At 40.6% G+C, this 26841-nt stretch overlaps 1 protein-coding gene across 3 annotated transcripts in view; it reads left to right on the forward strand.

The window, feature by feature from the left end:
* The window catches only part of TENM3 (teneurin transmembrane protein 3), a 1290943-nt gene that overhangs the window by 1111841 nt on the left and 152261 nt on the right, over window positions 1-26841 (forward strand). For all 3 annotated transcript variants that reach the window (XM_086962461.1, XM_086962463.1, XM_086962462.1), the window contains 5 exons: window positions 9856-10070; window positions 14495-14705; window positions 15671-15772; window positions 15967-16161; window positions 24833-25033. In XM_086962461.1, the coding sequence (XP_086818587.1) occupies window positions 9856-10070; window positions 14495-14705; window positions 15671-15772; window positions 15967-16161; window positions 24833-25033 (924 nt within the window). The remainder of the gene's footprint in view (window positions 1-9855; window positions 10071-14494; window positions 14706-15670; window positions 15773-15966; window positions 16162-24832; window positions 25034-26841) is intronic.

Raw genomic sequence — 26841 nt, forward strand, 5'->3', positions numbered from 1 at the left:
TCCGAAGCTTCAGGGCATCTGGGACTGGAAAAGGCTGCAGGAGGGATTGGGGTGGGGCAGTCTGCGAGGGACTGGGGTACAGGGTTCAGCTAGTAAAGGAGTTTGAGCATAGATGGGTACTCTGGGAGATGGTGGTGGTGTAAGGGGTTGGCATGGAGGCAGAGAAAGCAAGGAGGTGGCAATAAAACAATGGATAGGTTTTTTTCAGAACCTTGTATTCGGATTTTACAGTTTCTGTAGATTGTTATAGACACATCTCCACTAAAGTCCTGGGATGGGGATATAGAGAGTTTAGATCCATGAGGGACATTGGTAGTCTTTGTTACGTAATGGTGTTGTAGGAAGTACTCTCTCCATTTGGTGTTTTTTTTTTGTGTGTAGAAGATCAAGTCCGTTTTATGGCCTCCATGTGTTGGACTGTACAAGACGTCTGTTATTAAGGTGTCTGGAAGCTCTTTGATGATTCTGTGTTTGAGGCAATGGGGAGCTTGAATGTCGAAATGCGCCAATAGGCCTAATGGTTTTTCCAGGTTCTTGGTTATGTTATCTAGGCGGTGTGTTTGTGGATGGGTTCATGGCCAAGTCTGCAGGAGAGCCATTTGTATTTGAAGGCAAATAAACAGTGTAAATACCCACAGCCTAGGTAGTATATCAAAGACACATGGTCTAATACATATTCAAAGGTAGGGTCACCCTCACGTGCGCAGTGTCGACTTAGTACATCAACATAAAATCACTATGTTGTCATACAATGAGCAAGTCACCATAGGGGCATGAGGTTGGAGTGTGGGTTAAGAATGTGGTCATGGAGACACAATATACTTGCATCACCAAGCATTCATTATATAAGCATAAAAATACTAGTGTAGGCTAACAGTGTAGACACAATCTACACACAAGATGACAACATGGGCGTACAGTAGGACTGCAATTGGATAGTATGTGCACAAAATCACAGTGTTGTCATAAAATGAGCAAACAGGTAGACTTGAAATAGCAGTGTGGGCTAATTGTGTAAGCATAGAGACACAAAATACTTGCTTTACCAAGCACGGACATGCATTAACTGTCTGGACTGACAGTGCTGACATACAGACATAATCTGCATGCAAGGTTACCGTATGGACGTACAATATCAAGTTCTGATGTAGATATGATCACGTTTCCACAGGGGGATAGTATACAATTGTGATAACGTGGGCGGTTTTTATGATCACGTGCAGGGGTTGGTAATGCAAGGAGAAAGCATATCGGGCATAGAAGAGACACTATGCAAGTGGTCCCAGTTCAAAGGTAGGAGGGATCTTCATGGACACCAAATCCCCAGTTGAAGAGCACAACAGAGGGTCTCACACTCAAAGCATCAGAAGGAACGGTATGGCACATCTGGTAGAAGTTCTACTGAGAAGCCCAGACGAGTTTTTGCTGAGTAGGTAGTTCAAACCTAATTCCAATTTGGGAAATTTTATTTCTGTAGGATTTATGAACTCTTGGAGAAAACCTGAGATGGTATAACATACCTCATGTGACAGTGTTTGGCTGAGCAGCACTGAATTTGTATTACATTTCAAATCACATCATAGGAAAAGCAGTGAGAGAGCCATGGCAAATGTAAGCTACATAGGGCATTCAAAAAGAAAGAAGATATAATTCGCCAACCTGCTCCCATCACAGATTGGCCACTTCAGCCAGCAATTTTATTAAATTATCACAAAAAGTTGACCGTGCCTCCACCCCTTTTTTCCCAGAGGTGCAATTCGAGGTGAACATGCATTTTAAAATGAGGAATATCTGGTATATACACCAATTTCTTTTGAATGTTTAGGACCTCTGGGTACTTATTATGACACTGATTGTGGTTTATTTATTCTGAGTGGGTTGACCAGTGTGATTTGTCTATTTGGTTTAATTGGTTTTAAAGTATGAAATACTACTGCATTGGAGTACACAAACAGTACAGCCGATGTATAGTGTTTGTCTTAAAGTTGAGTTTGGTACTGATAATTCCAAAAATATTAATCGAGTTTCCAACATGTCACTAAATTTTTCAGTTTAAGACAAGCATCTCAAAAATGCTTAACTAGGTGTCATCTGTTTGCAGTGGCGCATACAAAAATAGAACACGTTTTCATTAGGCACATTAGAAGAAGTATTTTTATATCATTGTATTTTTAGAGATTGTTTCCTATAAAGTTGACATTTTGTCTAAACTTTTTGTCTACTTATTCCTTGGTGATTTGTCTACTTGTCACATAAAGTGTACTCGTGAAATCACATGTTCATGAACATCTGACTTTAGCTTGATAGTATTGTTTCATTCTTGCCTTTTTCTGCTTTTACTTTATCTTAAAGTATAGTCATGGACACAGCACTTCATTCCCCTGTGAGTTTTTTCCGAATAAGGCAACTGTGTAAATCGATAAGGTACTTTTCATAAGTACATGAGGGACTCCTTCATTTCGCATTTTTTCGTGGTTCTTTCTGACATCTAAGATTAACACTCTTGATAGGGTTTCTTTTTCTTTTCCCATGGCAGTCTCGGAACCCTGCCGTGAAATACGAGTGATGTCTTCGAAGTCATTGTCTCTGTTTTGGTAGTTTATGTAAAGGACGCTTCGAGTCTAAGGCGCCATTATGTGCTGTGCACAGCATTCATTGTAGGCCATTGCAGCGTGTGCTGCTCCTCCCCTGTGCCAGCTTCGCTGGCAGACTGTGTTCTAAGTCAAGTTTAGCATCCTGGCTGCCACGTGGGAGAAGCCCTGTGTGGCTTCCGACACTTCATCCTCCCGCATTTTCTAATAGCCTGTACCACTGTGCATTGACCAACACTGAAGAGGCAAAGCTTTTCGTAGTCTGTCAACATCACTGGATGTGCTCTGCGAGCCATTTACTGTCTCCTGAGCTCCATGACTGAAATGCACTGCTTCAGGAAATGTGAGGCCCCCAAACCTATCACCATGGTAGAATATATGCAATATATTTATCGCGCTATGAAGATTAAACAGTTCATTTAGCATTCTCTGAATTCCCAGATGTCTTGGGGTCCTCGGTTAACATCTGCTTTTCTCCATTGCCCATGAAGGCTCCTCTGTGTCATCATAGGTTTGCCAGGCCAGCAAATACACAGTGATGAATAAAGAAGTTATATAGGATGAGTACAAATGGAACTTGTTTTCCTTACCGAAGAAGAGACTTACAAAATTTTGGATCTTGTATTCTTAAGTTCAGGTGAAGGAAGCACGGCGTGGGCAGTGTGGACTACTTTGTGGCATGGATGTACTTATGTGGTACAAAACTGCAAACATTCCATCACACCTTCTACAGACATTGACAACAGAAATTAGATAGACTTAATTCTCTCGCAGCTGATGTCTTCCAGGGCAATATTCTGTATGCAGACGAATTAGGGAAATAAAGCATGCAGAATGTAAAGTTGCTAAATGTAGAGAGCATTTTTCCTAGCAAGATTAAATCTGCATAAAACGATTACCATTACCAAGGCCTTGTCCAGATCACTTGGCTCGTGCTTTTAGATGGTCTGTCCTTCACCATGCCACCAGACTGATTCTTGGCAAGACATTTCTCATTCTGCGGCGCTGCCAATTGGTCACAGAGGCTGGCACTCTTACTTGATATATTTGTAGGACCATCTTCGACTCTGCCAAGACTAAGGGACATTCATGTGCCAGACACGTTCAGACCACCCAAACCCTTATTCTAAAGCGTGACTGATTTGGAACGTAGATGGATCCGCTTTAAACCAGCATTTCGTTGCTACTTTGAAGGAGAAGAGATTCATATTTCACTTGGATGTTAGGCGACTACTGAAATGGATGCCTTAGCAGGTGTGAATAACAAGATCAACAATCTGGTATTGTGGCATTAGAACCGGCACTACGGTAAACATGAAAACAATAGGAATCTGGTAACCCAGCCTAGTTCTGCATTAAGTGAACAAATGTAGACATATAACTCTCTTGAGTTTCAGAGCCTTAAAGGAAAAAATCAAAACCTACTTATTGAGGCATACACTGCATGAAGACTAAATCCAAGCCCTTACTTGAAGCTAGAGATGAAGAACATAAATTAAAAATAAAGCCACATTGTTTTATTATAGTGTCATTTTTCACTTTGACTTGTCACAGCTGGGTCTACTTTAGTAAGATGGTTACATCTGTTCATATTTTTGTTAATTTCCTACTGGTATTTTTCTATATAAAGTCTGCAATGGTGCAATCATTGGCAGATTTGCCTTGATGACCATTATCGGCACATTACAGAATGGAAAAATGGCTAATTTAATAGTTGTCTTGACCAAGAAGACCTATTGCAGACATCTTCGTAGGTGGCGTAAACTGAGTAAGTGCCTGAGCCCCCCACCCATTTCATATTTATTACAATAACTTCAAGGCATATTGTGAAAATACAAGACCATAATGTCCGGATTAGAGGTTTTAATAAAATGGAGAAACTAGAGGCATGTAAATATAGTTCGATTTCCAAGAACTGCCAGCACTGATAGATACCGAAGGATCCATCTCTTAATTGGAACTGAGAATGTTGAGTGTTAAAATTATTTGTAATCGCTGAAAGATCAAGTATAGATTGAGGAAAGCTGTCCCTCCCCCTATTTCTAGTGATAGTTGATATAGTTAAGCTCTACTGGGAAACATTTTAGGAGCATAATTACGATTTAGATTTGATTTTTATTGAAATTCCCTAGTATAGAAAAATAAGTAAAACAATGACAGCAGGCTAGCTCTAGCTGAAAGTCATTAATATGAAACAGAAGTCCCTGGAATTCCTAGAAATAGTTGACAATGTTTGCCAAAGATTTTAACAATTAGCTTCAATTAGTTGAAAAGGTAGAAAACAAAGTATTTTCTTGAATGTAATTGCATAAGAAAATATGCATTCAGCTTAAAATGACACATTCAGGCTTACCATAAGTTTACAAGTGATTTCACCCCTAATTTGCGGAAAAAAGGTGACTAAGTCTGTAGCTTAGCTTATAATGTTTATTTGAAATCAACAGGCGTTTTTTTATTTTTTCTTGATCATATTTTGTAATTACATTGTAGGAGGTGAGCTACCTTAGAATCAATCTATACATTTTTAACGGAATTTTAGGCAGGGCGTTTCAATCTGTTTTCTGTCAAATTAATTTTAATTATGATATGCTCTGCCTATTGGAATATAGTATTCATCTATGCCAATTTTGTTATAAACCTTTACACAATCTGAAACCATGAGTTAAATGTATGCAGAGCTAGTATATATTGAACGCTTTTCAGGCATGAGGAAGGTTTATACAGTATTTCTTTATCCCGAAGACATTGTTCTCTTCACGACCACCTTTCTTCCCCCCAGGAAACAATTAATTTATTCATTAGGCCCCATCACATGCCCTCTGCTTGGTATTCACTTAGATGTATTGTAGAACAGACATGTGGGCTCTTTGTTGTGGTACATAAGAAATATTGTGGCAACATAAGGAGGAATTATGAGGTTCAGTATAGACAAATCACTTATAGTGATCCTTGATGAACATAATAATTTCCAGCAAGCTTGTACTTCCAGGTATTGTTACATCATGAAAACATTCAACTATGACTCAAAATGCACATAGTGTATTATTTCTGTTGACCCCATCTATAATGACCTTAAAACAGTCACATGCAGTCTAGGATGAAATTTCTATAGTGGTATTGGCACCGAATAGTGCTAGAGTGTCAAACAAGTCATTCACCAATGATTATTTTGCTCATGAGGTAATGACTGTCATGGTTAAAAAAGATTGGTGGATATGGTTAACCCAGAGAGCAGCTCAGTTGTGTTGCATCTTTTACCATGATTGGAAGTCAAGGAGATGTTACACATTATCCCAACCAGTTCTCTTCCTAAACACGTTGCCTTTGCGACCTCTAATAGCTGTATCCATGAAAAGTTTGAAGATGTTATTTTATGCAAGTCGTCTGAGACATCTCTTTATCCTGGATGAGTTTTTGTGTCCATATATATTTAAATACTTTTTGGAACGTTCTGAGATTCACCCTTCTATTTAACTGATTTATATTCCTGCTCACTATATACTGAGTGATGCAATTTGAATATCATAAGGCTTACGTACTGAGGAAGACCTCACCATTGAATGTACATTGGCTGGAAAGTACGGGTGTGCAAAATTGCGTAATTTGCTTTGATATATTTACATGGAATTTCAGAAAAATTACGCAAAATTAATCAAAGTGCAAATCAATTATTCAATGCTAAATGCCTCTTACCTCAATTCTTTCCATGTAGATGCATCCTGTGGTAATAAAAATAACATGAAAAAACAAGAGACAAGAGCAACAACTGCTTGCTTTCTTATGCTTGTATCATTCATGTGCGCTCGTGTTAGAATTTTGCCCCAAATGCCAGGCATGTTGTTATGCGACATGATGTATTTTTAAGAAATGTGTTTAACACGAAATTCCCAAAATTGCATGAATTACACTGCCTTCATTTCAAAGCGTAACCTGGGTCTATTTGACAAATCAATTGTATACATTATCATTATATTATGCAGTTCAGCTCAAATAGGGTACACCCAAAGAATCTCTAAACTTAATTAATTACTTAATTTCTATTGTTTCACTTCACATCTTGAATCACCTGAGCACTGTGCTGTCACTGTAAACACTTTTGAATCACCATCAAACATGAATCTTGTTTTTATGAAGAAATATTAAATATTTCAGAATTTATACTTTGTTATAATCTAATTATCTCTTTTTTGTAGTGAAAATAAATAATTTGTCTCCAATCTGTACGTGGGTCAGATGCATCACTCTAGCTGACTCTCTTGGTTTAAATAATGTGCTTATTCGATCAGTAGGAACTACTGTTCTCATCTTACACATAAATACTTGTGGCCATTGGAGTAGACAATAATACTCCTTTTTAACTATGCTTATGTCTTTCAAAGTGTGTGTTATGCCCTCCTTAAATGTAATATGGTTCAATATTGCAATCAATGAGTTCTGGTAACCTCTTAAACCACATGGCCCACGTCGAGTGTTTCGTAAATATCATTAAAACCCTGACATGGCAGAGTAGGACACTGTCAATCATTATGCCTTTTTTATATTGCTTGTTTATTTTTGTGTACCTAGCACAAACAACTGTTCTTTTTAAAATGCAGCTAACAATGGGCACTGATTGGAATTTTAATATTTTGGTTTGCTTAATGTTTCATGAATACATAGCCGCCATTGGATTTATGAAATTCTGCAGTGGTGGCACTTACCAATAATTATGGAATTAACACATTTGCCACATAATTTGAATACTGTAGATTTCAGTGAAATGTTGTTTCTAGCTTGAATTTGATGAATACTCCCAGAGATTGTGTCTCATAATTTGCGGTTTCTTGCTGCGTAATTTAGTTATTTTTCCTGCATAATTCTTGCATCCCTGACACTGTAACCCCTATTTCACGGTTGTCTATGACATGTGAATGTTAGCATGATTTAGTTTGAAGTCTTACTATGATAAAATATACAATATTTGTTCATTTCTAACAAGAAAGGATGCCTTTGTTCCTTTATCATCCAAAAACGTGTTATCTGCTATCTCCTGAGTGAACACTTAAATACAAAACGAGCACTGTGTGAGTATCTTCAACATTATTGGCCTTTCTGCTCGATAATGTTTACAGTATTTCAAGTTAATGTAATGTGTGATAGTTTAATTAGAAGCCCTATTGATTCTTGCAATAAAGTACATTTCCAAGAAAGGGTTTGATTTCAAATGGGTTGTGTGGCATTTGTAGTTTACCAGCAGTGTGAAGTCCCGGTGTGCAGCTATTTGCAGACGGATCTTTAGACTGTCATATCAGACAGGTTATTTCTTGGCACGAAATGGTGTGCTATTGATTGTCTATAAATGTTTCACCTTGCTTCCGGACATTCTGATTAGTGCAGCCGGCGAAAGGCTGCTGCTCTGTCTTCTGCACTGGGCTGACTCTGGTAGTCTGCTGCTTAAAGAACCTCTTTGTATGGCTAAAGAACAGGCAGGAGATGATAATGAAGCAGCATTCCTGCAGGAACGTCTTATTGCTGCAGAAGTATAATTACCTTTCTTTGTATCTCAAATGCCTTAGCTTTCCAGGGTGCACTCGACAGCGTGCCACCCCGATGGGCTTCACCATTCCTCTCGCCCTCACCATCCGGCTAATTGAACTCGCTTGACGCGTTTCTGCGGCCCATTGCCACCTCATCAGAGGCTTTCTCCTGCATTTTCTGAATTGCACTCTTTATAGTGCATGCTGATTGGTTGAAGTATAAATACCTCTACGTTCTCCACTCCCCCTGTCCCATTCCTTACTTAGGAGGTGCTACACCTAGAGACAGAAAACAAGAACTGGAAATGCTGCAGGGTGCCCCCCCACTCTTGGCACTTAGCCTATAAGGGTTCAGGAATGGGACAGGGACTTCCGGAATAGGTGTAATGAAGATTACGATAAGAAATCCAGGCATTAGTAGGCAAAATTAGTAACACTGTAAGAATTAGGGGTGCGGCAAGTTGTTTCACCTGCAGGGTTTTCGAAAGCTCATGGTTCATTAAGGGCACATGATGATTCATAGTCAACTGTTTACTTTGCATGTCCAAATTTTTACACTGCACTGGAAGATATTTTTTAACCACATTGCTAGATATTGTTTTCTCTAAACCAAGGAAGATGGAAAGTGTCTGCAATCTTTTTTGTATGCTGCAAGCCTACATTTTTTCTTTGCACTAAAACTGTTCCTCTGAAGAAATATCTTGTACAGAATCACTGTACTCGTTTTTAACATAGATAATTGCAACATAACATTTTCACACCAGTCAAAATGTTCATGCAAATCGAAAAACGTTGCAGCCTTGGGAATCTTCACGATGGATGCAAAAAAAAAGTTTGCACACTGATATTAGGGACGTCTTTAACATAAATAGACACATTCAAATAGAAGCTAAATCTCTCCATTAAAAAATTCATCCCCAAACAATATTTCAAAAATAAGGTCAGCATTGCCTTTTTATTTGAGGGCCATCCGCAGTGTGCAGGAGCATTGGTTTCCTCTGCAGTAGTATGTCCAGCCCACATGTTAGAAGCATACCAGAAACCCTCTTGCCCATCCGGTGCCTCATCATACCTGTATGTCCAGTAGTCAGTCTTGTTTATTGAGTAGTTTGCCTTAAATTACTTTCTTTAATAGATTATACTTGCATCGAAAGTGATATAATTCGAATAACTACAACATGTCATGACCAGACTTACAGAAACTGTTAAGAGATTGAGGACCTCCTGTGCTTGAGAATAGAGTCCTTGAAGAACCACTAATGACATAATCTATATCGTTAACATTGAAAACAAGGATCTAACTCGCCAGACGAGCTAAGTCTGGGAAAATAATATTGGGAAAAGGTTTCATCCATTTAGAGGATGAAGAGTGAAAAGAGGTCAGGTGGACTCCCCCGAGAGGTAGTAATTGAGGACGAATACAACTGGTGTATAATAACATACCACATTGCATATATTACACCTGGTGTGGTGTGACTTTGCAGGAACCTTCAGCCACACTTGGCGGCAATGTCCTGGGGCTGTCACGTTTTAGAGGAGCATAGGTAAACAACTTTACGCACTCATCTTTGACCCTTTCATGGTTCCTTGCCTGTTTGACTGAAGGCAAAAGGTGTGTTTGTGGAATACTTCATATAGTGCTTTAATTTAATTGTGAATGTGTTTTCAAATAGTTCTCACTTAACTGCAAAAACTTAGTTGTTGGTTTGTACAGCTACATTTTCATGTAAGTATGCTTTAATCTTCAGGTAAACAAGGAGGATTTCCACAAGAAAATAACACCATAGACTCCGGAGAGTTTGATATTGGCAGAAGAGCTGTACAAGATGTGCCACCAGGCGTGTTCTGGAGATCACAACTCTTTATTGACCAACCCCAGTTTCTAAAATTCAATATCTCCCTTCAGAAGGATGCATTGGTTGGAGTATATGGTCGAAAAGGATTACCACCTTCGCACACCCAGGTAGGTTTTCTATTACTTAAAGGGTAAACAGCCTATTTTATGAATCACAATTCAGGTGTTAAGAGGGTGAGCCTACAGACAACGATGAAGGAAACTTAAATAAAATAAAAAAATAATAAAACCACTTACCTTGCACTCACCGCGTCTGAGGTGTGGAAAGCACAAGGTAGGTAGTTTTCATTTTTTGAAATTTAAGTTTTCCTCGTCGGTCTTTCAACTCCCCCAACCCGCTTTTACCTTCACCTGCAATAATTAGAATACTGTTTTCTTCATTGAAAGGTTTCATAAAGCATTGACATTTGGATACTTTGGAACGCTTATTTCTAGCATTTGCAGTGGTACCCTCATGGAGGGTTGGAATTTGCTAAAAGGAACCCAAAACCAATACTCTTAGTCAGTGCTCCTGAGAGCGTGAATAGGTGAGTTATCTGTGAGCGCAAACAGTTCTGTTTTCTGGCCTTCCCCAAAACTGGTGTAGCATGCTCTACTTTAGGTCTTGCGTTCAATGATCTCCAAAACTTGGGGTCATATCAACAAAGAGACCTGCCTCCATGTTTTATCTTGTTGAAGGATCATTTGAGATATCTGGTGTGTTATTGCTGAGTAAAAGGATTGATTCAGCAAAGATATCCTGGAACCCTACCCAAGTAAGTCTTGTATTTTGTGTTTCATGCTCCCATCAGGAGCCAGTGAACTGATTTCAAGGAATGTTTTACATGGTTTGCCCACCATAGATTCAGCCAAAATCTGGCAGTCTGTTTTTGGAGCCATGACAGACTTATTAATGATTTTCTTTGGGAACCGGATGTGAGCAGACCAGTACTAAAGACTGCTGTTTGTTAATGTGAAATAGGCTACCCATGAAGTGTCTGTGATAACATCTATGATGCTTCATACTATTCTGAGCTATTTTGTACTTACTTTCAGGCCTCTAATGCCATATTAGTTTATAGAGTAATGTTTACAAAAGAAGCTTGGATAAAGTCATCAGTGATATCGTCAATTACGTGTTTCAAATGTCATCAGTGATGTCCTAAATGATGTCATAGAACATATCTTGAGTGATGTAATATGAGAGGTCATAAGCAGTGCATGACGAGGGCACACATTTTATGTGGCTGAACCTGTTTGCTGTATTATGTTTTATTTTTTAACTCATTGCTTTAGAGTGATTTGTTATTTCAAGTGTCTGGCTTCTGTTTCTGGAGCTGTAAATTATAAAGAAATAATTGACTATAGCTCACATTCAAAAGCAATCAATGTGTGGCTGAAAGTCGTCTTTGACCCTTTCTAAAAATGTCACTTGTATTGCTACAAGAAGATCAATAAGTTCATTTAAAGAGACTTTCACAAATAACAAAGGTCGTTGATGGCTTAAAGCAGAACTAAATGAAAGGAGAGGTAGATTTTTTATATACATAGAAAAGTAATTGATTTGCCTTCATTTGCAAAAAATAATGAGAATGCTTATCAGTAAGTATCTAGACTATAAAAGCATACCAGGAACCAAATATGAGAAAATAAAATGTTTTTAGAAACTTAGAATTTTTAATGAATCATGTATCCAAATATGGAAAAAATGTGAAGCATTTAAATAAATATTTAAATCAGAAATATGACTTTTTAGCAAAGCTATTCTGGAAGGAGGCATAAATACAACACGTTTGTGGCTCATATTCCTAGGGTGAACATTCACCTGGTTCAGTTATATGGCAGACATAGTACAGTTAATCCCTGTGCTCTTAGCAATGATAATTAGGTTTATGCTTGCGGAATACAAAACACCCTAAAACTGGGTGTATTCTGAACAATTCACCCCTATACAAATAAAACAATGGGAGTGTCTAATGTCTTCAAATAAATTAAAGAGTGATACACATTCCACCTCGAAAGAAAGGTTATCATCTTTCCATATGCAAATCAATAGGTGGAATACAAAACCATTAACACCTAAAATATTGTATAGACCAAAACAACCCCCCCCCCCCTTCCCCCAAAATAAAATGTAAGATTGTAACCACTACACAATCCAAACTGCTGATCATATGGTATTGGAGGCTTAAATCCTCGATGTGCACTTAAAACAGTCAGAAAAACATGAGCACAAAGGAATATATATATATATCCCTTTTAGGGTTAGAGTGCCACATAACTTTTGCAAAAAAGGAGCAGAGAACTCTGGGTAGGTCCCTAGTTTAGAAGAAGAACAGCTCCTGTATAGAGCACCCTACAACAACAGGGACACTCCGAATATGCACATCTCAAATGTTTTTAAAGCAAACTTTTTAGGTATAGGATTAGCACAGTGCCATCCATGCTGAAACAGAAAGGGACAAAGTCTTTTGCCCGTTCTACAGCAAAGTCTTTAAGTTTAGGATTAGCACAGTGCCATCCACGCCGAGCTGTAAATTGACAAAAGCCTTTTACCACTCCAGGCACTGAATAACAGCTTTGGATCGGTATAAATACCATCCAAGCGAAACTGGAATGAATAAAAGCAACCCCTGACACATGTTCTGCGATCACTATAGCTTTTCAGAGAGGTTTAACTTTGCCCAAACACAAGGGATTACCTAATATAAGTCAAAACAAAACCCTTTCAGAGGGTTGAAGTGCCACGTAAATTATGCAAAAAAGAAGCAGAAAACCCAGGGTAGTTCCAAAGTTTAAGTAGAGAGCCTCTCCTGTGTAGAGCACCCTACAAAACCAGTGATGCTCTACAACACCAGTGACACTCTGAATATGCTCCCTCAAATGTCTGTTTTTCTAGTAAAGTTTATAAGTATGTGATTAGCACACTGCCATCCACGCCAATCTCGAATGGGACGAAGTCTTTTGCCTTTTCTACAGCATTGGATTATCACAATGCCATCCATGCCGAGCTGTAAAATGCTGTCTAAAACTTGGTATTATGTAGTTTAATTGTAGCCCAGCATTTGGGAGCTCTTTAACACCTTAGCAGCTATGGAGCGTCCAGCTCCAGTGCTGGACGTTCCATTGCGCAGGTGCAGTTGGAACGTCCAACAGCCGACGGCAGCACTCCCGAGGTAGTGGTGCCGTCGGCCGTTGGAATAGGCGCAGCACTTAAGGTGTTAAGCCTACTAGCCAACCAATCAAAACATCGCTACCTGTGTAACAATCCCACCGTTTTCCATAGACCATTGTAAACAGTCACAAGATCTGCCTTACTACCCAGCAAAAAGTTATGCCATTGGCTCAGAATGCCTAAGTGCCACTGAGAGGTATTTTGTTAACCCTGCGTGTCAACTACTTAAAACATGTTTAGTGGTGCCTAACAACCTCTTTAAATAAAAAATTGAGAAATCACCTGTCTGGCTTACCTAGTATTTGATAGCTGGAACTGCACCAAACAAGGTATTGCATTTGCCCTTCCTCTGTAGGAAGAGATCGTCTCCTGTCTTGAATTACGTTTTTTTTATTAAGAATTGTTAATTCAATTGATACTCAGTAAAATCGAGACTCCAGTCAGGATTATCTCAACTTGATTCTGCGGTTATAGCACATAACAAGATTTCCCCAGTGTATTGACATGTTACCATTAAAAGTTCACAACATATACACATTATAAGGACATGTTAAATATTGTTTTTAAAGTAATTGTCAAGAGAAGCATAGCTTGTTGGAGCTATTCTGTGCAGTGCTGTTTACTCATTCCACTATCACGTTCCACAGAACCGGCTTACCCTCATGGAATCAGATGAGGGAAGGGCACACATAAACACCCCTACATGCCGTACCCACGGCCATCCAAGTCATAGATGAAAACCGTGCACAAAGGAAGCTTTACTATGTCCAGGGCTGCATACCTATCATGTGTCCTTATTCCAAATAATATAGTTTGAGTAAAACCGTGTGTTGCAAATGAAGTTGTTAATATGGATTCCTCCACCAAAGGGAACTCCTTAGAAGGAGAAACACTGCAAATATATGAGTTATGTCAATTATATCATCGCTGCAAACCGAGGGCGCTGCAGGTAGATGGATTCGAGATTACGGGAGGCTGACCATAACCTACTGCATTCTAAATACAATGTTTTAGGTAGAATTACAAAATATAAATGATGCTGTTGTAGACACAAATATGTTGGTGCTGTAGATTGCAGAAAGCTTGCTTGCATAGATGAGCCCGAATGGCCCAGCTATAACATGATCATTTAGAAATAAAGTCACAGTGAGGAGATGTGTAATCAAGAAATTGGGAAAGAGTGTGATTGACAAAGGACTGTGAGAGAAATATATGTGGATTCAAAGTTAAAAGGGTAATAAAGTAGAAATAGCAAATCATGAGATCCACGATAAAGCCCAATTCTAATTCATTTTGTGCAAAAAACAATGTACATTTTTATAAATAATTGTTTGTATATTATAAAGGCTGTCACTGAACTGTTTTTGTGTTTCTGCAGTACGACTTTGTGGAACTTCTGGATGGTAGCCGACTAATTGCAAGAGAGAAACGTAACTTACTTGAGGCGGATCGAGGAGAGCGTCAAGCGAGATCAGTTAACGTTCAAGAGGCTGGTTTCATTCAGTACCTCGATGCAGGAATTTGGCACCTGGCTTTCTACAATGATGGCAAAAACCCTGAGCAGGTCTCCTTCAACACTATCGTTATAGGTAGGCACATAATTCTACAGGTGTTGAGAAAGTAAATCCTTAAACCCTCCATGTGCACGATCATTGTAGATTTGGAAAAAGCAGATGCTGTATGTTGGCACTCAATCCCCCTTTCGCCTTGGAAGGGCAGTTTTCAAAAACAAAGGATGCATTGACATTCCTCCAAAGGAAGTGTATCCAGCATCTGGAATCTGAACCCCCCTCGAGAGATTAGGATGAACCTGGAAGGTTCAAACAGAGAGATGAATCATTGTCTATTCCATTGCCAACTTTAGACAAAACCTATTTCTCGCTCTCTGGAATCTTGTTGTTGTCGACATTCTTATGACATCTTTATGAAAATGGGACATTTGTATTTTTGCCATTATTGCTTTGATGTAATTTTTCTATATTTGCTGCCCTAGAGAACATTGTGTTTTTCCGTATTACATTATATAAGACGTTTCAATTTTTTTTTCCTTTATATGTTTTTTTTGGTTCAGTTTTGACACCCCTGGGTTACGGCCCTCGCTATATAGAGCTGCTAATAAATCGGCCACAGCGACGCAGAGCTGCAGTCCTAGATGGTGACTGCCATGTGCTGTGAGAAGCACATCCGTGTTAATTTGCTCTTCATTAAAGCGCTCTGGTCGCCTTGCCGCAGAGGGCTGAGGAGCCAGTTCTGAGGATGTCGCTTGTGGTTCTCGTCAAGCAGCATTATGTGTATTGTGAATGGGCTTGTCATACGCAAATCCTTAAATGTGTGCTGTTGTACCCGACGGTAATAACATGCTCTAAGCAGTAATTGCAGGAAATTGGTCAGTATTTGCTGCTCTCGGATTACAGGCGGCTGTGCAAGTTGCTGCCGTGATTGCAATAGCTGTCAGTTTCCGCAGCATTTTAGAAAGGGTCTACCTAAGGAAACACTGTGATTGTGAGAGGCCTAATAATCTTATTTTGCCTCCTGTTTTTTTTTTCCACTTCAGAGTCTGTGGTCGAATGCCCCCGAAATTGCCATGGAAATGGAGAATGCGTTTCTGGAACCTGCCATTGCTTTCCCGGATTTCTGGGCCCCGATTGTTCAAGAGGTATAGGAATTAGACGCTCTTCTTAAATAGATATAAATTAAACTGAAGCAACACGAGTAGTGACTAATTCCATTAAAAAAAAGAGAATGAAGGAAAAGAAACTGCCAAGGCTTGTTTCATGGCAGCTTCCCTTCTTTCAAAGGATTGCTTTGAAAAGATCCCTGGTAATTCTCCTGACATGTTTTGTTTCACAGCAGCCTGCCCTGTGTTGTGCAGTGGGAATGGGCAGTACTCCAAAGGGCGTTGTCTCTGTTACAGTGGCTGGAAGGGGACAGAGTGCGACGTGCCCAACACACAGTGCCTCGACCCGACATGTGGGGGCCGTGGAATTTGTCTCATGGGGTCCTGTGTTTGCAATTCGGGCCACAAAGGAGAAAACTGCGATGAAGGTAAATGGAAGATGCTCTTTTAATTTTTTTATTTGTATTTGATTTGATTGGCATGTGTTGGAAATTGCTAACATCCTATTTTTCCAAATTCAATTTAGTCTTATCTGTGGTGTGTGTGTTTGTGTGTGTATATATATGTCTATATATATGTCTATATATATATGTCTATATATATATATATATATATATATATATATATATATATATATATATATATATATATTGCATACCTACATATAGGTATGCAATATACCTATATGTAGGTATGCAAGTGTGGCTCAGGGGTTAGAGGCGGCAGACCCGGAAGCTGAGATCGGTCCTGGACCAGGGTTCAATTCCCCGCCTCGGCGTGTCTTGGGCTCAAAAATTCCACGTACTTGATAATTCTTGTTCCGGTGCATACTCGACTCACGGGTTCACACTCTGCAACTCTGGGCAATAGCTTGCTTAATCTCCACTACGGCCCCTCGTGGCGGGATGCCTGGCTTTCACCTTGTGGATACCCTGCTGGGGTTATCTCACAGGGAAATACCAGGACGGGTTCCCAAGGCAAGCGCCTTGATGCCCTCGGGTGATACGTGCGCTATATAAATCGCAATACATTTACATTTACATTTACATATAGCAATAGAGTGCTCAACAAAAGGGCGAGAATCCAGGTGTGTTGATAGAAAGTTGGTGGACGCTTAAGAGTTGAGGGAATAGTGTTTATGCTCATTGGTAAATGCTTCATACCCTAGATCTGAGTTCAAAGCGGTCATTTGCATTAGATGTTGAAGCTAGGGTTGGTATGTGGTGGCTTCTATTGCTTCAATAGAGAGGGAGCAGACAGACATTGCCTCAAAGAAGTCCCTTTAGCTGCCGCTTTATGTTCCATCATATTCTAAGGTCCTAGAGGCTGAAACTTTGCAAGGATTATTAGTGCCACAGGCAAACAAGCATTTCCAATGCCAATAGTTCTCGCCTATGAAAGCTGTTGGCTTTGGCAATGTTTTGTAACCATCACGGCCGGACTGGCTACTGGGTGTTTTTGGTGTGCTGCCAAGCTAAGGGCTGATTTTGTTGATGGGGACCTGCGTGTGCTTAAATCCATTGGTTTTGCTTTGTTTATTTAGAAGCACACGCAGGTCCCCATCAACAAAATCATCCCCACCACAGTAGCACACCAAAACGCCTAGTCGCCAGTCCGACCCTGGTAACCAGGCTACATAGCAGCGTAAAGTAATTTTAAAAAGTGCTATGATGCAGCCAGGGGTTGTGCACATTTGTTTCTAACAGGCACTAGAGCTGGATGCATCATACAGGTTTTTCGCCATATTGCACAGCAGCCGCACTGCTTTACAGCATGCCACACATCATTGTCAAAGTTGTCATTGCCCATGCTGCTCAGCAATAGCAAAACGCAATGGTAGAGCTGGCAGTTTCAGAGGCGAGGCTTATTGGCTTTGACAGTGCTTGTTAGACCCAGGCACAACCCCCCTGGCCCGAACAAAGCAGGTAGTCTCCCCATGTGTGAAAAAGGAAAAAAAATATGATATGGCAAAAAATCCTATCACATAAAGAAAGCACTTGCACCAATGTTCGTGTCTTAGTGAAAATACATCTGGAAGCAGATCGCATCTCCTGAAACAATAGAAGCAGATAACCTCTGTTGTCATAAAAAACATCCATTTCAAAGAAGAAAAGGGCATCTTTGAAATGCCTCTGGATTTCTAAAACATAGTTACAAATGGCAAGAGGTTCAAAGGACGATGGAAGAAGAAATAAAAGTAGTGCCTTAATCACGGCTCAATCAGTAGAAGGACAGCAATCGAGCTACAGCAATCCATACTCGGTGCATGCTCCAGCTAAAAGAAGAGGAAGTGAAGCCAGCATGTGCTGGCAGTTAGACTGCAGCAAATAAGAGTGACAATGAAGCCAACTAATGAAAAGCAGTGGGTGTGCTGCAAGCCCCTTGTTGTATACAGTAGCTCTCGTGAGTGAGAGCGTGTTCACTGTCCTAGACGCAGGCGCGCAACACCTAATGGACTCACCGGGCTTCAGCCCCCCCCCCGTCGTGTGTGGCAGCCCGAGATGAGACCGATCCCGGGCACACACAGAGCCGCACCCGAACGTTTCACAGGTCTTTAAAAGACCATTTGAATGTTAATTAGGCCTTGCAGTTGTTTCACCCCTTCTAAGAGCCCATGCAGCTCCCCTCTGCCTACTGATTAAAGGTTCAGCCCCCTCCCCCCGAAATTTTTTCTTAGCCCCCCCCTCCCCCCCCCCCCCCCCCCCCCGAAATTTGGCTCTAGTTGCGCCTCTGCCTAGACTAGATCTAAAAAGCAGTCTTGACTGTGGCACCTCCTGCCCTTGGAAAACAGAGAGTATTTGTAACTCCCAGCTACATCACAATGCTTAGTTTACCATCTGGTTGATCAGTAAACAAAAGTCTTTCCTTGCCTTAGGATCACGTCAGCCGTACCAGGGGAAAGTCCAGTGAACGTGTTCAGTCCAGAAGGCCGAGTGTAGGCACAGCCTCAGACTTAAAATAGAGAACATTTTGCAGTGTGACATATAAATGAGTCAAATGCTAGTGATTTCCTGAAAGAGAAAGAGCCTTTTCTTTGATTTCTATTAGCACAATGATGTATGACTCAGCCTTAGTCCTCGAAGCGGAGAATGAACCACATGTAGATGGAAAGTCGGATATGAAATAGGAAGCTTTTCCTAACCTACAGCCCACGAATGGTAGCTCAGAAATAGACGTGACATCCAGAAGAGATAGAGAAACAATTCAAATTATTTAGAATTCAAGCTTATGTGATGTGGTAAAACTGGTGCTGCAAATATTAATAATAAAAAAAAAATGGAATTGGAAAATTGATTTACTCCTGTCCCCTTCATAAACTGGAGTCACTTGTGATAGTTAGCGGTCATTGCTGGTGATATTCTTTTAAGCAGTGAATCAACACAATAGAGATTGGATGTATTTATCTATCTGTATATTGGTGTGATATTTTCTGAATTTTTCAAACATCTGCAAAGTTTCTATGAGTAGCGTCACTCATCCTTAATTTTATACGTTCCACCAAAATTCTTTAATTAAAAAGTCTGTGTGCAGTTAAAAAAAACCCACAACAAAGCATGTACTTTAATATTCTAATGTGATTCGCATTTACTTTTCATTACATTAAGGACAGAAAACTTCCTGTTAGGAAAGGCTCTTGCAGTGCCACTGATAAGACTGGAGATTAGTGTATAGTTAAGTATTTGAGCATCATCAGCTTCACATTGTTGTCTGGGATGCCCCAAAGCAGAAAAGCCTGAAAGGGATGTACATCTGTCAGTGGGATGTCACTACTAAACAACTTCATGGTGCTACATGAGTATTCTAAACCATACAACCATTACTGCAAGAAACATTCAAGAACAGGCTTTAGTTTAGAAATAAGAGTCAATTTAGCAGTTTCATTAGTGGACAATGGCCTCTTGCATTATTGAATGGGTGGCCTATTCCCGAGCTATGAATATGTCTGCAGATGTATGACATTGAGCATTTGGTACGGTCATCCAGTCTCTTCGGGACTGTGGTGGGACTCAAGCTGTAGTTCCAGGTGATGATTCTTAACCCACTTGGCCGTCCAGTGAGTACACAACATTAGATGTTGGGCCTACCACGAGGCTTACTTCTAAGCATCTCCTGCTTGGCTGTTGTAATATTATAGACTTCAGCTCCTAGTAGTCAAGTATGAGAGCTCAGTTAATTGATGAACAATATGGTCCCTCATATGTAGCGCAACCCTGGGTACTAGCCCAGTACTAACCACCTATCACATGAGTGGAGAAGTGTGGCTCAATGGTTAGAGTGGCAGACCCTGATGCAGAGGTCTAGCCCGGGACCAGGGTTCGATTCCCTGCCTCAGCGGGTCTTGGGCTCAAAAATTCCACGGACCTGATAATTCTCGCCTCGGTGCCTATTCCAATCATGGAGTCCCACTCTGCAACTCTGGGCAATAGCTTGCTTAATCTCCACAACGGCCCCCACAACGCTAAGGATGCCTGGCCTCCACCTTGGGGGTGCCCAGGAGTGGACGCCTCACAGGGAAAGCCAGGATGGGTTCCACAGCGGTATTCGTACAAGCGCCTAGAGACCCTTGCGGGTGAGTAGTGCGCTATACAAGTTTCAATTGACATTGTCCACAGGAGCAAAGCAAAAATCCACTCGCTCTTCAATGTCTAGTTTTTTTTCAGGGGCCAGTTCTCCTGATTGTTATTCCTTTTCACCCAAGGTTTTGCAAACGTAACACAGACATTTCAGAGCTTTTATGCCTTCTGTGATTATTGCATTCTTCTGTCGCCTTAATTTTACTATCTGCTACCTTTCTGCTCCCTCCAAGACTCCAAACCCAAAACATCCTCATTCAAATAAAAATTAAGAAATGTGAATGTAAAAAAAGTCACTCCTCAACAGTGAGATTGTACTCTTTTTTTTAAAGGCTGTGTGTTTTAGTTTGCCTATAGAGCACTGATTGTGTGTTTTCCCAATCATTTCATGCTGCTTCTCTCCTCTCATAATTTCTGCCGGTACAGAGATGCATTACTACTCGCGGAATTGGGCCAAAGTTCCTGGTGCACACATTAGATCAACTCTGAAGTATTTTCTGGAGGGTAGTTTGTTTCATCGCCAGTAACAGGAATGAAAATTATTGTAACCTTAGGGCTTCACTCTCATTATTGTAAAAATACTTGTATGACATATGCGTCTTAATGTCACTATAAGAGCATTTGCCACTTGGCATAAGTGACTGAGTCGACAGTGTTATGTCCAATCGTTCCATTCTCAGCTTAGAGAACCAAGCATGGTCTATTACCAGACACTTATAGTTTTAAAATATGGGTTCTGAGGCTCACTATGGCGTGCCCACAATTTAATTCTGCATAGAATCCATATCACTCAGTTCTTCAAAGTATTTCACATCCTAGATAGACCGCTGGTACCCATAAGACGATTGCCTTTTTAACCTGTAGTATTAGGGAGATGTTTGGGGCTGCTGTATGTGGCTGGCACAAAGAATAGATGGAAGTGGTTTTCCACATTACAGAAGGAATGCAGTCCTCTTGCACCTACCCTTGGGTGATTTTATGTAGCATTTCAAATGTAAACAATAGTAGGGCAAGCTAATCCAAATGCAACGGAGTGAAAAGAGATACATGTTTGTGCTTTAAGTTTCAATAAAGATCTCCACCAAGCCATTCTGTAAAGTGAAGCCCATTATTTTTCTTGTAGGGAGAGGTTCCCTTTTCCTTCCTCAATCAAATTGATTTCATTGATCAGCATGTACAAAGCGGTGCAATTAAGTCTGCAGAATTAAATTTTCAGACCATTGACCCTACAAGTGTAAAGTTTTATTGAGTCAAATTACTGAATTAAATCTAATCATCTGAAGCACATTAGAGTGAATTAAGACTGCCCGAAAGTATGCAACTCATTTGTTGCTTCAACTGGCAAATGTGGCCATCTATGTCTGCCAGAGGCCTGTGGGAACCAATCAGGTCATCTTATAGTAAATCCTTCAGAGAAGCCAGTCCTTGTTCCTTTGTGTTGCTTTGAAGCAACACAGAGAACACTTGTTTTATCCTGCACGTGCCCAGTGCCAAAGTTTGTTATAAACAGCAAGCGGGCAGAAGATAAAAAATGGCAGTAAGTATAACCACTGGCAATCGCTTGGGTTGTATTCCAACCCATCGTTCTTTTAGCCCATCATGCACCCTTAGATCATAAACCCTTAGATCATAATCGGCCATATGCAAATCAGTCTTGACCCTGCTATGAAAGGAAAGGTCCAGCCAGAGCGGCCAAGTCTTCACTGAACCAGAATTCAAGCAACTCAAGATAGGTTTTGACCTGTTCGACCTGAGTGGGGCCCTTCTTTTGGGTGTACTTGGCTCCAGTGGCAGAGCGAGCAAGAGTCTCCCGCCTGGACATACCTATGGACTTTTCAGGCGGTACATCATACACACAAAAGGTGACGAGGGGATGCTTGCAATAAGTCTAACCACTAGAAATTGCTCTGGTAGCATTCCGACTCATCGTTCCTTTGCCCACCATGCTGCGTCAGGTTAGACCTAGCCATATGCAAATGAGGCTTGATCGTGCTCCAATAGGAACAGTCCATCCCTAACTGCCAAACTATGTCCTCTGTGAGCCAGAACACAAGCAACCCAAGATGTGTTTCACTCCGAGAGGGGCTCTTCACCTGTGTGTAACTTGGTTCCGTATGATCGGGTCTAAATCTGAGGTGCCATGATCGGTTAAAGAACAATGGGTTGGAACGCTACTCCGAGTGATTGCCAGTTGTTAGTATTGTTACATGCATCCTCGATCACCTTTTGTTTTTTTGCTTTCTGCTGTGACTGCATTTTGAACATACATCAGCTGTGATTAGATCTTAATCACCATATTCAGCACTTTGCCACTCCTCTTTAAAATGTAATTGATTTCATTTCACACCTTCACAAACAAAACAAGAACGTCTGTTTGAAATAGATCAATTCTGTCCATTAAAATGGAAACCATGTTTTACATGCATGTCTTATGACTCTTTGACATTTATAGCACTTTTACTACACTGCTGCTTTATTCATGCAGCTTAAGAGCCATCATTAATTGTACAAATAGTGACTTGGAAGTGACAACAGGCCAAACCATGTCCTGGCTGGATGCCTCCTTAATTAAGTATAAGTAGTAGCTTAGGATGCACTCATCCCAACTCTCCCATTAGAGGTCGAGTGTCTTGATCGCTTGTTCTCTTAAAACATCCGTGGAGGTACACACACACAACATGTGCTGTCATATCTATGAATACTTCACTATCTGTAGATAGAAAGTTAACCTGTTATCATGATGAGGGCCATTCAGGGTGTGTTTAAATCATTTCACATAGGCCACTAACTCTTTAAACACTGTATATTTTCCCTTCTGAGCTAGTTTGCTAGGACATCAATGGAGGTAGATTGACAATTTTAGCTCCGCATTAAGTTTATTCTGGTACTCGAAGCTCTTTAACCCGTTGCCTGCTGATGACGGAACCGCTCCGTCATCAGCTGCGGTGGCGCTGTGCTGATGACGGAGCGGTTCTGTCATGGCCCGCTCGGAGCGCCTGCGCAGCGCGAATTCCGGGCCTGCGCTGAGCGTTCCATTGAGCGGGGCGGGCCATGACGGAACAGCTCCGTCATAAGCACAGCACCTCCGACGCTGGTGACGGAGCGGTTCCGTCACCAGCATGCGGCCGCCGTGCGGCCGCCCCACCCCCTTAGCACTGCGGTGGAATAGCCGCCGCAGTGAAAGGGTTAAATATGACAATGTAATGAGTGGTCACTGCCTCTTTTGTTATTCACAGTGCTTAACCCATATGTTCGGGGCCTCCTTGAACACAGTTAAAAATATAAAATGGATGATATTACCGTTTTTGACCAAATAATACCCTATATGTTACCAAGTGACTCACTGTCTCACGCTCCGATAGCTGTAGATTTATTCCATATCTACCAGGGAGTGTACAATGGCATTGTCTTTCGAAGGCGTTAAATGGCCGAAGCTATAGGGATTCGCTGCAGTCTCCCTTTTGAATTTGCGGAGAGCGTTGGTTGTGAGAGAGTCATGATAATATCTGTATAATAGAAGGTTTTTATTTCACCTGCAGTGGTGTGAAAATCTTAAATATCGGTTTCATTCCGTATGGCTATGGCCTCATATTGTAAAGCACTCTGATATCCTTCGGGATCAAGTTTGCGCTATATAAAACTTTATAAATAAATAAATAAACCTCACAGCTGTGGGTGAAACGTTTGCTGTATCTGAGGAACATTATGGCCACATCTCAGGGCCACGAGGTCCCTCTTGCAGTTTCAAGTGTGGGAAAGCTGCTTCTCCTACCCACGTCCATGTTCTATGGTACCAAACATGGCTGGGACATGGGCTTAAACTGAGAGGAATCTGAGAAAAACCTTTAGTTGCTCTTTGAAGTCCACTCCTTCCTTGCTGTCTCCCAAGAAGGTGTCGTTTTTAGTTTACAATAACAGCATTGACAGGTATGAGAATCTACCTCCATTCGGCATTAAACATAGTGTTGGGAATGAATGAATCTGAGATTGGCCTCTGTACCTTTTGGGCCTCCTATATAAATTGATCTTTATTTTCTGATTGTCAAGCTGCCATTCAGCTGCTGTAATGTTTAAGGCAGTTGTAGGCCTTCTCCCTGGTGTTTAGCAGTGCGTTGCTTCCCAGCTGGATTTGCACGAAATAAGTACCGCTTCATCCCTACAACCATAGATCAAGACACATGTGGGAATTATCTAGCTTGATTCTTTATTTATTTATGGTTAAGTTCCTGAGGTGTTAGTTTCCCCCTTTAATCCTAATAAATAAATATTTAAATCCCAAGGAATTTTCAATTTTCACAAAATAACTGATACAAATGATAAACAAACCATTCAAGATATTGACCACTAATGTTTCTTTACAACCTATTGTCATCCACGATGGTCCCAGCTTATTGTCCACTTTGACTCCAGGTTGCTTCCCCAGCTTGAAACAATGTATGCTTTCTTAAATCTCCCAAAAGTCTGTTCATACCACCTGTTGGTGATTTTTAGGAAAATAATCATAGTTTTTGTTTTTTCTCACTAGCGGATTGCCTTGACTCCTCCTGCTCCAACCATGGAGTTTGCATCCATGGGGAATGTCATTGCAACGCAGGATGGGGCGGCACCAACTGCGAGATACTCAAGTCCATGTGCCCTGACCAGTGTTCTGGCCATGGGACTTATCTTCAGGAGTCTGGCATGTGCACCTGTGACCCCAACTGGACTGGCCCAGATTGCTCAACTGGTAAGGTGGTTAAATTAATAAATAATCACTCCCTTTCTTTTTCACTTACTTTCATTCTGTCCTTTTCTCAGTGGAGTTGGCAAATGTGGAATGAACCTAGGACAAGATGTACTAAGTATATTTAGCAATCCCAAATCCTGCAATTTGAAATTACTATTGAATTTGTGACCACAAAATTATATTTTGCAATGTATAAAACTCATTTTACAAGTCAGATACGTTTTACTGACTTGTAAAATGAGTTTTAAGACCCATACCAAATCACAATGTTGAAGGGGAGTAAAAAATGCATTCCAACCAAATTGCAATTTTGTACTAAATGTATCAGTGGTTTGTGACCACAGTTTCAATGGCGAACAACTGTACAGTTACCGACACTTCAAAAGAGAGGGTAACTCGTTCAGAAAGGGGACGAGGCTCCTTTGAGACACTTTTCCTTGCGGGAATTGCAGTGGTAACCTCAGAGGGAGTAGCCAGTGGCGAGAGGAAAGCAGCACAAGTTATTTTATGGAACATAGGCTTCTTTGAAAACCAAAAGCTTTCTGTTTCGAAATGCAAACAGAGGGCTGATGGTTTGCTATCCCTTGCAGGCCACCATCTCTATATTTATAGCCAATTGTAGGGGGTTGAACATTCCAACCTGCCTAATTAATATTCGTAAGCCAGGTCGTTATGTGACCCCCTGCGAATGGTGATTTTGCGAACCGGCCTAATAATACATAGGTCGATTTTGAAAAATCCGACCTTGGTCGCAAAACGTTGATGCGTAATCTGTGACCACTTTATAAGAGTAGTATGTTGGTGCATCTGGCCAGTGTTTGCTGGCAACGTAGGTAAGTGCAGTATATGGCATAGACATCAGTCATCAAGTCGGAAAACTGTATAAAGCCAGTGGAAAACACACATCACAGAGTATTGCATTGTTTACATATACATAACATTGTCTTTTATTTTTTAACTGTAAGAGCGATCTAGTAATGGTAATCATAGTTGTTTGTATAGTGCAAAAAGAGTGTCGTTTTCTATGTACATCTTGTATTACTGAGTTGCACGGACAGATTAGTTAGAGCCTAACTTATGCTTAACGATACCCTGATTAAATTTCAGAATGTTGTGGATTGAACATGCCAACAAATTATAGCAATTTGTTTTATAAAATCACTATAGCCAGGCCTGCTTTAAAATGTAGTCCTTCTTATTCGTGACTGGTTTTCTTCTCGAGACAGACGAAGAGTAATTGTCTGTCAGGCACTCAACTTGGCCCTGGGATAAGTGCAAACACTGAAAAAATACTAGACCGTGGTCAGGCTGTAATGTAGTGCAATGTACTTTAAAAGCAAAATACTGTGTCTTCCTTGCACATGTTAATGATTGTTAAGGCATTTTCTTCTACTTGTTATTTAAGGTTAAAAATATGTGACAAGTCACAGCTGGCAATATAAGCAAAACGGTCACATTTGATGCATTTAGTAAGTTGTGTTATTTAGCACTGTGTACCACCATTCAGTTTCTTCACGGTGCTCTAGGTGAGCGATGAATCTGAATGTGGTGTTGAAGGGAAAGTTAAAGACCTTTTGGTGAATCCAGTCCATTACTCCTCAATCAGTATCTCAAGTTATGTGGCATTTAGTGCTCAAATTTCAGACCTACATGTTTTTGAGTCTGCCCTCATGCATACATGAGTGTGTTTCATAGTCTGTGGCCTTCGACTACTGGGGCTGTATTACAAAAAGCACCCCCATAGGCAGTGGACCGTTGGACCAAGCTTTTTGTTTCGAGTTGCACTTACGTGCTACAGAAGGTGCCGG

This window comes from Lissotriton vulgaris, chromosome 3_1 (assembly GCF_964263255.1).
Source record: "Lissotriton vulgaris chromosome 3_1, aLisVul1.2, whole genome shotgun sequence".
Classification (NCBI taxonomy): Eukaryota; Metazoa; Chordata; class Amphibia; order Caudata; family Salamandridae; genus Lissotriton; species Lissotriton vulgaris.